At 51.8% G+C, this 11,847-nt stretch overlaps 1 protein-coding gene across 1 annotated transcript in view; it reads left to right on the forward strand.

Annotated features, from left to right (window-relative positions):
- Positions 1–11,847, forward strand: part of COL22A1 (collagen type XXII alpha 1 chain) — a 253,822-nt gene that overhangs the window by 83,024 nt on the left and 158,951 nt on the right. The window contains exons 12-14 of the mRNA XM_007464595.1: positions 8,887–8,940; positions 9,718–9,771; positions 10,849–10,902. Of these exons, the coding sequence (XP_007464657.1) occupies positions 8,887–8,940; positions 9,718–9,771; positions 10,849–10,902 (162 nt within the window). The remainder of the gene's footprint in view (positions 1–8,886; positions 8,941–9,717; positions 9,772–10,848; positions 10,903–11,847) is intronic.

Here is an 11,847-nt window from a genome sequence, read left to right on the forward strand (position 1 = left end):
GGGGTGGGGGGTAAAGAGCGTCTAGAAAAATACCTGCGTCACTGCAGAGCTCATAGGGCAGAGAGGTGGGTGGTGGCAGTGACGCCGCCGCTCACATGGTCCTGCCCAGCCCGCGGCCTGAGGTCTGAGCTGGCTGAGAGCCCTTCCCGTGAAGAGCGGCACAGTGCGTGTCCCACTTCATGAGACAGTCAGACCTGCTCTCACACTGACGCTTCTCTGATCTCAACGTGACAGACACACCCTGTGCCACCCACCGTGTGAAAGACCGAGTCCTTCCCGCCCCAGTCGGTTCTTTCTTTGGTGTCTTTCAATGGCAGGCGGTACTTGAAATTGCGAGATGAGAGGATTTCCTGGAGGTGGAGGTGGGCTGTACAGGTGGGTGGGGAGTGAAGCGCGGGCTCTGCTGCATACGGATCTCCTTCCCAGTGCCTCGTTTCCAGAGCAGTGACCAAGAAACGCCCTCAGGAAGCACGAGGTGCTTCTGCGTAGCACGGGGCTCTGGTGTGGGTGAGACGTGTGCCGTTGCAGGGGATGATGGACACTGGAAGCCATGGAGAATTCAGTGGCCAGCACTTGGTGATTTTGTCCGCAACAGTCGAGTGACTTTGTCTCAAAGGAGATGCCTTGCAGTGGGAAGAATCATGACATCAGCCTTTTATTGACCACTTGATATCTGCCAACTGTTCACTTTATGAGTATCAGCCTCCTGCAGCTCCTTGAAGGAGGCCGGAGCATATGCCCAAGGGCACAAGAGTGGTGGGTGAGGGGCTGAGGTTGTGTCTGTCCGACCCTACACCCCCCATTCCTAACCACTGCACTGGCCAATGCCGGTTCCCTGCCCTCCCCACAGAAGGATGCTTTTATGGGAGAATTCTTGACCCTCAAAACCCATGTACCTTGTAGGAATCGACTTATTTTATGCGCTGACTAATCATAGAGCCTCTGAGCCATAAAGTATAAATTATATGTGTGTGCTTGTATGTGTGAAACCTCTAAGATGAATTTATGCCATTTGCCGCTAGCTCTGGGTCTCATTCTCTTTTTTCACAGCTGGCTCAATCAGCGCCCCCGACTCCTATTCTTAGCCTGTGCCTTAATGTGCATTATTCATGGTTATCGACTTGGATAACTGTGGTCGAGTGCCTTCTATTTTTATCATAATTAAAGGGTTTAGGGGAAAATAGGTTCAGCTGCCTATGTGCCCTCAAATAGCCTTGTAGGTTGGGGCAAAATGCTGGGAGTTAGAATAAAGATGCCGCAGACCCTGTCCGTGGTGCTGAAGGACACGTTGGGGAAGTTTTGAGTTCACGGGTTCTCACAGCCCCAGGCAGAGCTGGAATAGGAAAGTCTGCACTTTTTCCAGCCCCGTCTGACACTCAGGCTCTTGGCAAGTTTCATGGCCCAGCCACAGGGCCAAGGGCTTCATACAGGAGGGGAGAGCATTTATGGGAGGGTAAATGCTGGACTGCTAGGCAGCTGGGCTGGGAGGGCAGGGGAGGCCAAACCAAGGGCATGCACCCTAGACACTGACCGGCTGGACTCAGATCCCAGCTCGGCCACTTAGCAGCTATGGACACTGGGCAAGTCAGTTGCTCAAACCCTGCAACCCGTGCTTTACCTCACCTATACATTGGTGACTATAATTCTGCTGGCCTCAGGGGGTTACGATGAGGATGAAATGAACAAATGAAAATAAATGGCTTACATTTGTAAAAAGTGCTCATAAATGTTAAGTATAATTACCGTGATACCAGCATAGTTTTCCACCTTTTACACCACGTGACATCTTCCGCGTCCTCTGCATCAATGAGCTCTTATCCCCAGGGCCGGCTGACAGCTGGGAAATGTCAGTGTCCCTGCCTCCGAGGCCTTCTGTAACTCCCAAAGCCTCGGGGAGCCTGGGGGGAGCCTGGGGAGTGCTATTAGGAAGCGTGTTCCAGGTGGGCTGCCGTACAGGTGTAAGGTATCTTTTCCTTTCCTCAGTTCATCCCAAATAATTTGCAGAGCATCTAAGAATAATAACGGTCCCCCCATATTTACAAATACTACTGTCTGCCAGGACTCACACACAAGCTACTCAGCTTGGGGGTAGAGATGGTGGTTCTTATTTTACAGGCCTATTAACCGTGTGACCAGGTGCAAGTGACTTTCTCTGTCCGTGTGGCCAAGCCAGGAAGTGAGCTCATGCATTCTGACGCCACAGAGAAGTGGTTCTCAAACTTGACCGGGTGCCCAAACCCCCTTGAGGGCTCGTTAAACCACCGTGCCAGGCCCCGCTCCCGGTCTGTCTGACTCAGTGGGGCTGCGGTGAGGCCAGAGAATCTGCCCTTCTGACCAGGCACAGGTGATGCTGACCCTCCTGGCTCGGGAACCACACCCAGAGGACCACTGCCCAGAGGACTCCTCAGCCCCCACCCTAGGGCCTGCTGAGGCTCTACCGGTGGAAGGAGAGGGGTACTAACATGGCACCACTAACAGCGAAGCAAGGTCTTTGTCAGTATTTTGGGGGAAAGCTCTGATATTTAATCAATCGAGAGAACAGGGGAAATATCTGTTCTCTCTTGTCTATTTTGCCCAGTGAAGTAACCAGGTAATTCCTAGAGCTCTGGTTCCGACAGGTGGGCATATGGGCGGATAACTTCCTGCCACGTGTTACGCACCAGGGGCTCCCAGTGAGGTTACTGAGGCAGTGTGTGTGTGCGTGAGGGGGTGGCCAGAAGAGAGGTCAGAGCCTTGGCTTGGAATCAGGGCCCCCCCCCCCCGATTTTGAGTCACAGCTGCCCATGTGAACTGGGGGAAAGCCTCTCTTCCCCGAGCCCTGGTTATCATCTGTGATGGGTTTCACATGCGTTATCTATGGTCATTTTCTTTTTTTTAAGTTTTTCATCCAGATTTTATTAATTCAATTCCGTAATGACTGGGACATATCATAAAGATGAAACAAAGTGTATTTTGTTTATTTAAAATTTTTTTTTATTGAAGTGTAGTTTATTTACACTGTTGTGTTAATCTCTGCTGTACAGCAAAGGGACTTAGTTATACACATATATACATTCTTTTTTATGTTCTTTTTCATTACGGTCTATCCCAGGATATCGAACATAGTTCCCTGTGCTGTACAGTAGGACCTTGTTGTCTGTCTATCCTATATGTAATAGTTTGCATCTGCTAACCTCAAACTGCCACTCCATCCCTCCCCCGGCTTTGGTAAACACCAGTCTGTTCTCTAGGTCTGTGAGTCTGTTTCTGTTTCATGGATAGGTTCATTTGTGCCATATTTTAGATTCCACATACAAGTGATATCACGTGGTATTTGTCTTTCTCTTTCTGACTTACTTCACTTAGTATGATAATCTCTAGTTGCATCCACATTGCTGCAAATGGCATTATTTTGTTATTTTTTATGGCTGAGTAGTATTCCACTGTATATATGTATATGGTCATCTTCTTAAGCTGAGTGACTTCCTTTTTACAGGTGAAGATGAGAGGTTCCAGATAGTTTTCTCCAAATAACAGAACTTGATGCTTCTTTCAAATTTCCCTGTGTACAGAGCATTTTCCAAAGCATTGCCTCAAGGCATCTTACAGACCACCTTGGGCCAGAGGTACTACTACTCCTTGCGTCACCCTGTTTATGGACGGCGAAGCTGAGAGCCAGGAGGGGAAGTCACTTGTTCTGCTCAGCTAACGGGCAGCAGAGGCTTCATGCGGATCTAGACCCTCCTCGCCAGTCTGGTCCCCTCCTCCCCTCCCCTCCCCTCTCATCCCCCTCTCTCTCATCTTTCTCTTTCTCTTTCTCTCTTCCCTTCCTCCCTCCTTTCTTTCCTCCCTTCCTTCCTTTTTTTTTCCTTCCGACCTACCTACCTTCCTCTCTCCCTCCCTCCCTCCCTCCTTCCGCTTTCCTGTTTTTTTGTACTTTACTGTGGATCCTGAGCTACACATATTCCCTTTAAAGATCTCCCTGTGCCTTACCTTTCCAGTTCCAGGGCAACCTCCAGTCTGTTCCCTACTCCTTTCTTTGACCCACCTCATGGACTTGCGAAAGAGTTCTTAGTTCTCAACAGAATATAAACAACTGGCATTTTAATAATATTTTATAGTCTACCAATTATATCCACACTCATTTTCTCATCTGGAAGCAGCATGAACCTCTATCTTAGGAATGATGAAACTGAGGTTCAGAGTGGTAGCATGACTTTCCTGATGGGATATCAGCGGACAGCTTAGGGCTGTAACTCTCTCTCTTCAGAACATCTGCAGGCAGCTGAGTCCAGGTGGAGGACTTTGGAGAGCGTGTCACAGGGGCATGGTGGTGTTCTGTGATGTTAAGATTAGGTGACACTGAAACGTGAACTATGCGGGTCATGTTGACTTATCCTTGGGGACACAGTTTTCAAGGGCAGGAACCCATTTAATGAAATGCCTGGATCTCATCATGACTTGAAAGTGGAAATTTCTCAGAATGTGTCTGTTTGCAGTGCCAGCTTGGTTATCCTAACCATGATTCAAATAAGATTAAAAAAAAAAAAAAAAAAAAAATGTGGAAATTTCTCAGAATGTGTCTGTTTGCAGTGCCAGCTTGGTTATCCTAACCATGATTCAAATAAGATCAAAAAAAAAAAAAAAAAAAGATGTTACCTTCTCAGACAAAGAAAATATTCATGTCTAAAGAGGCTCAGTTTCTTTGACTACCAATGCTCTAAAGCCAACTTGCCAAGCTGTCCCCGTCCTTGGGAATCACAAATCCTGCAGGAAGTTTATGACGCCTACTTACAGATGTAAACTGAGACTCACCGTATTTCGCTAACTTGACCCAGGCCATTGGTACTGAGTGACAGAGCAGGATTTGAAGCTGCAACTTACTGGCTCTTGAGACTGTTGTTTTCCTGTAACAGCTTGCTGTTCCCGTTGTCCCTGGGGGTTTCATACCCGCAGGGCTCACTTCCACAGGGCTCTGGGGAAGGAGTTAAAGCACAGGGAACACTTGTGGGGCCTGGGGCCACGTGGGCGCGGCTCACACGGAGGTGGCGGAGCCCTGATTCCCATCTCATGGAGCTCTTGTCTTGTGATGAGACAGACTCACACAGATACTTGTTGGGCATCTACTGGAAAGTGCCAGCAGAGCTGGGCGTTTGACAACTGTGGGCACAGGGGAGGTTCCAGAACTCTCTGGAGTTCCCTCTGGCATTGTCTCTGGTCTTCTCCCTGGCTTCCTTTATTAGATGGTCCTGGAAACTCCGTGCTGTGCTGCTCTCCCAGCTGTATTCCTGAGGCAGGAGCCCACCTAGACCTCCCTTACCTGCCTGCAGCTGCGGGACCCCCCCCACCTGCAGCAGCCAGAAGACGGGCTGGCCCTTCAAGGACTGGGTAACCCACCCCTGGGGCAAGCTCTGCACCGCGTCACCCCAAGAGGGCTGACCCTAGAGGGGTGCGCTGTGGGGAGCGTCTCCTTTTGGAAAGTGTTGCATTTATCCCTAGTGTTGTAAGGAAGCAGGGTTCAGTAGGCTGCCCCCTGCCATCTGGAAGCACACAGCCTTTTGCTAAGATCAGAGAAGGATGGGGCAGGAGATAAAACATGGCCTTGGAGACAGGGCATCTGGGGAGCTGAGCCCACCCTGTCCCTGACCCCCGGCATCCTGGCTTGAGGCAGAGCTCCTGCCTCCTGCGAGGCCTTTGGGGACACTCTGATGCTTTCCCAGGGAAGAATGGCTGGCTGAGGCTGCGTGGGGCTGACCTCGATCCCTGGGGAGGGAGAGCAAGGCTGGGTGCCCAGGCCTCAGCCGCCCCAAGCTGCCTCACCAGGCCATGGAACTGCTGGGTAGCCACCAGAAAGTCAGGGGCCCTCTGTGCTCATGGGCTGCATGTGAAGACAGCATGGAACACTTAACCCACAGGGTCACCGAGCATCCAAGCAGGGCCGTGCGTGCAAGTGCCAAGTGCTGTGCAGACAACGAGGCCGACTCTGGGGCCCCAAGTCTGATCTCCCACTACACACGCTGTAACTTTGCAGAGTACTGAATCCCTGTGTTTCCATGTCGTAAAGTCTGAAACGTAGGTAGCAGTTGAATGTCCCTGTGGAATTGTTGTGAGGACCGGTCGAGTGCACTGATGAGGGTAAACAGCTCAGAACCTGGCAGGTCGTGAATGTGTAGCGAAGAGTGGCCGCCAGCAGCACGTCTGTAATATCCCCTTAATGATTTCTTTAGTATACCGTTAATTTTACTGCTGGTCCTGCCGTTAGCGCTAACCATAGCGTTGCTAGTTGATGTCTAGTTGTCACTCTGTATTGCAGAAATCACTTGCATCTGTACTGGTTGCCTCTTTCAACCTCACTTGAGTTTCAAAATAGTCAGATAGAGGGACAGGCAGGCAGGGAATTCACCCCTGCTGTGTGGGTGTGAAAATAGAGGCTGAGAAATCTCTGGCCACAGCTGCCCTGCCCTTACAGGGACAGTTGGACCTCAGAAAGCACCCCATCAACTGCCACTTGTCCTGAGGAAATGGCCACTGCAGAACACCCTGGGCCCTTGATATTGAACAGTCCTCCCTCTTGTGAAAATACCCAAACTGTTCGCCTGCCTTTGTGTCCAGCCAAGGAGAGTCAGACATTCCCTAAGACCAACGAGAAAGTCTCTCCGCTTTGGAAATCCCACCTAAGTACAAGGTTTGCCAATCAGAGACTTTCTCCGTCTTTCTTCTTCTTACTCAATAACTAACTCCCTTTTAACACTTTTGAACCCCTGCTGGTGGCAGCCTGGTCCCCTGGACGCACGTGGGTGAAGGACTCGGTTTTTCCCCCGAGGAGGTGCAGGGGCCCCGCACGCGCCCCAGGGACAGGTCAGGCGGGCAAGGACACTCTGCAGAACCACCATCCACAGAGCAAGTCTAAGGCTTCAAGACAACCTGCCGTGAAGGAGCCTGTTTAACTTGATTTAACTGCAGTTCACAAGCTTATTTGACCCAAGAACTCGGCAATCTTCCCCCCACCCCGTCACACATTAACTACAAATCAAACAGGTATCGTGCAGACGAGCTTTGGAAATGTTACACGAACCCCCGCGGAGACACTTCATGCTTACGCAAGCTCCACAGTGTCTGTAGTTGTTTCCTTTTTTACAGAAAGTGAGACCGAGATTCTGAGATCAAGTAATTTGTCCAGACTGGCCCACCCTCCTCTAAGGGGCGGTTGCAGGAGCACGAGGGTTGCATTCAGCCTGCCGAGTCCCTGAAGTCCCGCCCCCCAGGCTGCCTTGCCTGCGAAGTCCCCTCTGGAAGGTTCCACTCACGTTAACTGATCTCCTTAGTCTCCAGGACTAGACCCTCCTGGCCCCGAGCTTAAGAACCAGACACCACTTCCCAGCAGATCAGTGTTTTGTGGGAGCACAGGCGCCCTGTGGGCACCGTTAAATTGCTGGGTGACAGCAGGAGAGGGCACCTCGTGTGGCCACGATGACAGCGTGCCGGGGGTAGGGGTGTCCCCCCAGCAGGGGTGTGCTTTACTGCCCCAGCACCCCCCATCCTCCCAGCAACCCTGCTGGTGTCACCCTCCACACTTGGACGAGAGGCGAGCGCCACACAACTTTTCAGAGTGGCTGCCTTTGGGGTCACGCAGCTAGAAAGGTGCAGAGCTGGGCCAGGGATGTCTCTCTGTCTGTTTTTATCTCCAATATCACAACAACTTAGAATGTTGAGACCATGGAAGGCACTTTGTAGAAGTTTTAAAATGTGTGTGTGTGTGTGTGTGTGTGTGTGTGTGTGTGTGTGTGTGTATACATACATACATACATACACGGTTGCATCTTAATTTATAGCTAAAAACTAGAAATGTATAGTGTGTGTTGTGTCTTTCAGAAAATAGGACCTGTCTCGAGGGCTTATCTTGAGTACTAAATAATACAATATATGAAGACATACTAGAGGGTCCAGCCCTTAGTGTTTTCTAAATATACTTATAGATTCATCAGTTCAATCATTCATTGAATGTCCAGCATCGTCATTTCACAGATGGAAAAGCCCAGAAAGAGGCACTGACCTGCTCAGTGTCCCACGGAAAATTGATGGGGAGGGGGCAGCTGGGGTGAAGGTCTTGGCGGAAGCCTTTGATTTGAATCAGGTGGTGTGGGAGCTGGACAGGAGCGTAGGGCTCCTGGATTTCCCTGTTTTTGAGTTGCCCCTCGTCCATCTCCAGGAGGCATGGTTGGGGGGGTCGAGCAGGTCCCCAGAGCTGCTCCATGAGCGTGCACGTCACATGCTTCTGCACAGTTCATTAGAATGGAGTTTGCCCCAGCTTAAGAAACATTTTTAATACCTGGTCTAGCCCAGTGGTTCTCAACTGGTGTGAGTTTTACCTCCCAGGGGACGTTTGGCGATACCTGGAGGCATTTTGGGTTGTCACACCTGGGGAGTGCTACTGGCATCTCAGGATGCTGCAGGACATCCTGCAACACCCAGGGCAGCCTCCCCACCCCCGAACAAAGAGTCATCAGCCCAGTGCTGATGGGGCCCAGGTCAAGAACCCTGCTCCAGCCTGGTGCTGTGCTGACATGTGTGACCCCGGTCCTGGAGGGGGGTCAGCCACACGGCGAATTAGGGGAGGGCGGGGCAGGGGCGTCTCACTCCCACGTCAGGTGCATACGTACCCCCTGGGGGATCTTGTTAAAACATGGACCCTGGTACAGTAGGCCTCCAGTGAAGCCTGAGAATCTGTATTTCTCACCCTCTCCCAGGAGGCGCCCAGGCTGCAGGTCTGTGAATTGCCCTCTGAGTAGTGGTGTCTTGGCCACAGGTCCTGTCTGGCACTTTCTCCGCTGCACCAGCATCCTGAGAGCCTGTCTCCAGTGCTGTCCTCACCCTGTCCTAATTGCTGTTCTCCTTCTCTCGTCCTAGGGTTCCCTGGGCCTGCCAGGTCCCCCTGGGAGAGACGGCAGCAAAGGCATGCAGGTACGTCTGTTCCCACAGGGCAGCACCGGGCTTGGGACCTCCTGATCAGAGTCCCCTGTCCCCGAGTGGGGTGGCCTTTGCCAGGGCCAGGCCTGAGCTGGGGCTTCTTTGTACCAGGATCTTCCCAGGTCCCTGGAGGCCAGCCTGATAATTATAACCGTTGCCACCAGGCATCTGCCACCTGTGTGTTCCTGGAAGCTGTTTTCTCACTTAGTAGACCTGGAACCAAGTCGAGGTCCAAGCTGAGGGACTCCGTTCCCAAGTCCCCAGTTCACAGCTCAAGGAGTCGGTGAGACCGCAGCAGCAGCCTGAATGGCCAGCCGGCCTCCCTCTGGGGGGCACCCCGACTCCACCTCTGCACCCACAGCCTCTGAGTTGGGACACACTCTAGGACCCCAGGCAAAATGTGACCTCAACTCAGGCGGGTCAGTCTGATCCAGGACAAAGGGGCCTCTTCTCCAGCAAGAACCCAAATGGAAATCGGCTCGGGTTCTTGGCGGCCCCTGTTGGGCACGCGAGCCGCTGTGCTTGCTCCACTGTTCTGTCTCAGCTGAGTTTTGTTGGACCAGCAGCAGGAGTGGATGGGGATTGAGGTGATGAACACCCGCAGTGAAGATCAGCTCCTTTGCTTGTAGAAAGAGTCTCTGGGGCAGCTGGGTCTCAGCTCACCAGTGGTTACATCGTTTCCGTGCCAAGTTCTAGTTCCAGGAAGAGATGCCCCAGGTGCCTGGGCCTGTGTCCCCTGGGTTGTGACCACATGCTATTCTGTGTGTGCAGGGGGAGCCGGGAGAGCCAGGAGAGCCAGGGCTGCCTGGGGAGGTGGGCGTGCGGGTACGTGTTGCTTTGAGTTATTCCTCTCATGTTCCTGGTGCACAGATCTTGATGCAAAGCGAACTTTTTGGGTAACATTTCCTTAGGTGTAGAGCTGATGCCCAAATGGGTTCCCTACCTACGCTGCTTATGCACCACACCCGGGCTCATGTGTGTATGTCCACACATCCATGGCGTTTCCTAAAGTCTTACAGAAAATGAATCGTACCGTACTCTGCCATTTATCTTTTTTAACAAGAGACGTATCTTTCCACACCAGTACGGATCGACACCGCCTATTCTCTTAATCAGTGCGTGTTATCCCATCATATGGATGTGTCGTAATTTACATAACTTTTCCTCTATTTGTGGCCCTCAAGGTTATTTCTAATTTCATCTGTTTTTCACTAAAATCAGTAAATGCACACACGTGTGTGCACGTGCACACGTTTCTCTTACGTATACTGTATTTTTATTTCAGTAGGCTAGATGACAAAAATTGGGATACCTTTGGCTGAGGAAAAGAACATTTTAATTTTAATAGATTTTAACAGATATTGCCCATTTAGTAGCCTAGAAATCATAGCAACCCATGGTCTGGGCAGCAGAGGGGTCTCCAGGCCCTGCAGACTCCCGTTGGGCTTTGTCAGGACGCGTCTCGGCTGTGCTGGCCCCACGGCGAAGTGTGAGCAATGCGCTGAGGGAATCAGTCATGTGACCGGGAGCTGTGCCTCTGGCCAGCTGTCCTGGCCAGATCCTGGCATGGCCGTGGGCCGCGGGGCACATGGAAACGAGACAGCCACACTGGCCTTATGATGGCTCAGAGGCAGTACACTGTTTCCTGTTCCTCGAAGTCGAGCAGAGTTGCATGTGAGTCCTGGCTCCACCAGGCAGGGGATGGCACGAGCTCTGCGTGGGGCAGGGAGCAGCGGAGGTGGAGGGGTCTCTCGGGGAGACCTTGTGCGGGAGGCACGGTGGCACGTGGTGGGTGAGAAGCAGCCCTCTCAGCCGTGAACGTGGTTACCAGCAGAGTGTGGCCTCTGCTCCTGCCTCTTCTTGCCATTCCCAAACCTGTTTTTTGTGAACACGCTTCTGCAGGGACCCCAAGGACCTCCTGGACTTCCCGGACCTCCCGGCCCCGTCGGAGCTCCTGTAAGTAGAGGCAGCTGTGTGGAAGGGGCTGTGTCGCCTCTGCCAGGGACTGGGACCCAGGCTCTGACAGGTCCTCATCCCACGTCTGTACACGGAGGACATGGCAGTGAAGCATGGGTGACTCTTCTTAGACCAGAAATGCTTATGTGTTATGGTACTTAAAGGACCTCTTAGTGATCACGTTTAAATGCACATTCCCAGGGCCCCATTCCCAGCTAAAGCAACAGGTTTGTGTGGAGCCCGGGGATCTGCATTTTTACCCAGCAGCCCAGGTATTTCTGACACTTGACCTAAAGAAGCCATTTTTACCAATCTGTCTAGTCAGCCGCTCCAGAAGGGGGTGGAGTCTTTATTATAAATTGCCAGCCCCTAGAACAGTGCCAGGCACATGGGATGTTTAGTGACCAAGTGCCCCATGAATAAAGCGATGAACAAGTAGATATGGTATATAGGAGCAAAGTGTCTTCTTGGGCCTCTAACCTTGTTTTTGGTTCTTGTTAAGAAAGATTTGAGATGATCTCCAAATGAAAGAAGCAGTGTCAAAGGTCGTTTTCAAACAAGGCAAAACCTGCATTGCCTCAGGGGCACTCAAAACCCCTGACCTCTGTGTCTCTGGCCAGAATATTTGGATGGAATTAGAATGGCCTGTATATCCAGCTGCCCCCAAAGGCCTAAGTGGTCCGCAGACCCTGTGCCTTCTGGGAAAGCATCCTGTGCTCTGGCCCTGTGCCTCTACTCCAGGCCCCAAAGATGTATGTATCATTCCTGGAATCCACAAGCAGGCCTGGGCAGTCTGCCCCCTTTAACATCTTTTGCATAGAGCGTCCAAGAGTCCCTTCTCCAGGAAGGGAGAGGAGAGAGAGGGGACACAGGGCATTCACCTAGTAACACAGGACACACTCAGGCCTCTCCAGCAGGGCCATGCACCAAGCTGCATTCCATTCC

Source organism: Lipotes vexillifer, unplaced genomic scaffold (assembly GCF_000442215.2).
Source record: "Lipotes vexillifer unplaced genomic scaffold, Lipotes_vexillifer_v1.1 scaffold394, whole genome shotgun sequence".
Taxonomy (NCBI): Eukaryota; Metazoa; Chordata; class Mammalia; order Artiodactyla; family Lipotidae; genus Lipotes; species Lipotes vexillifer.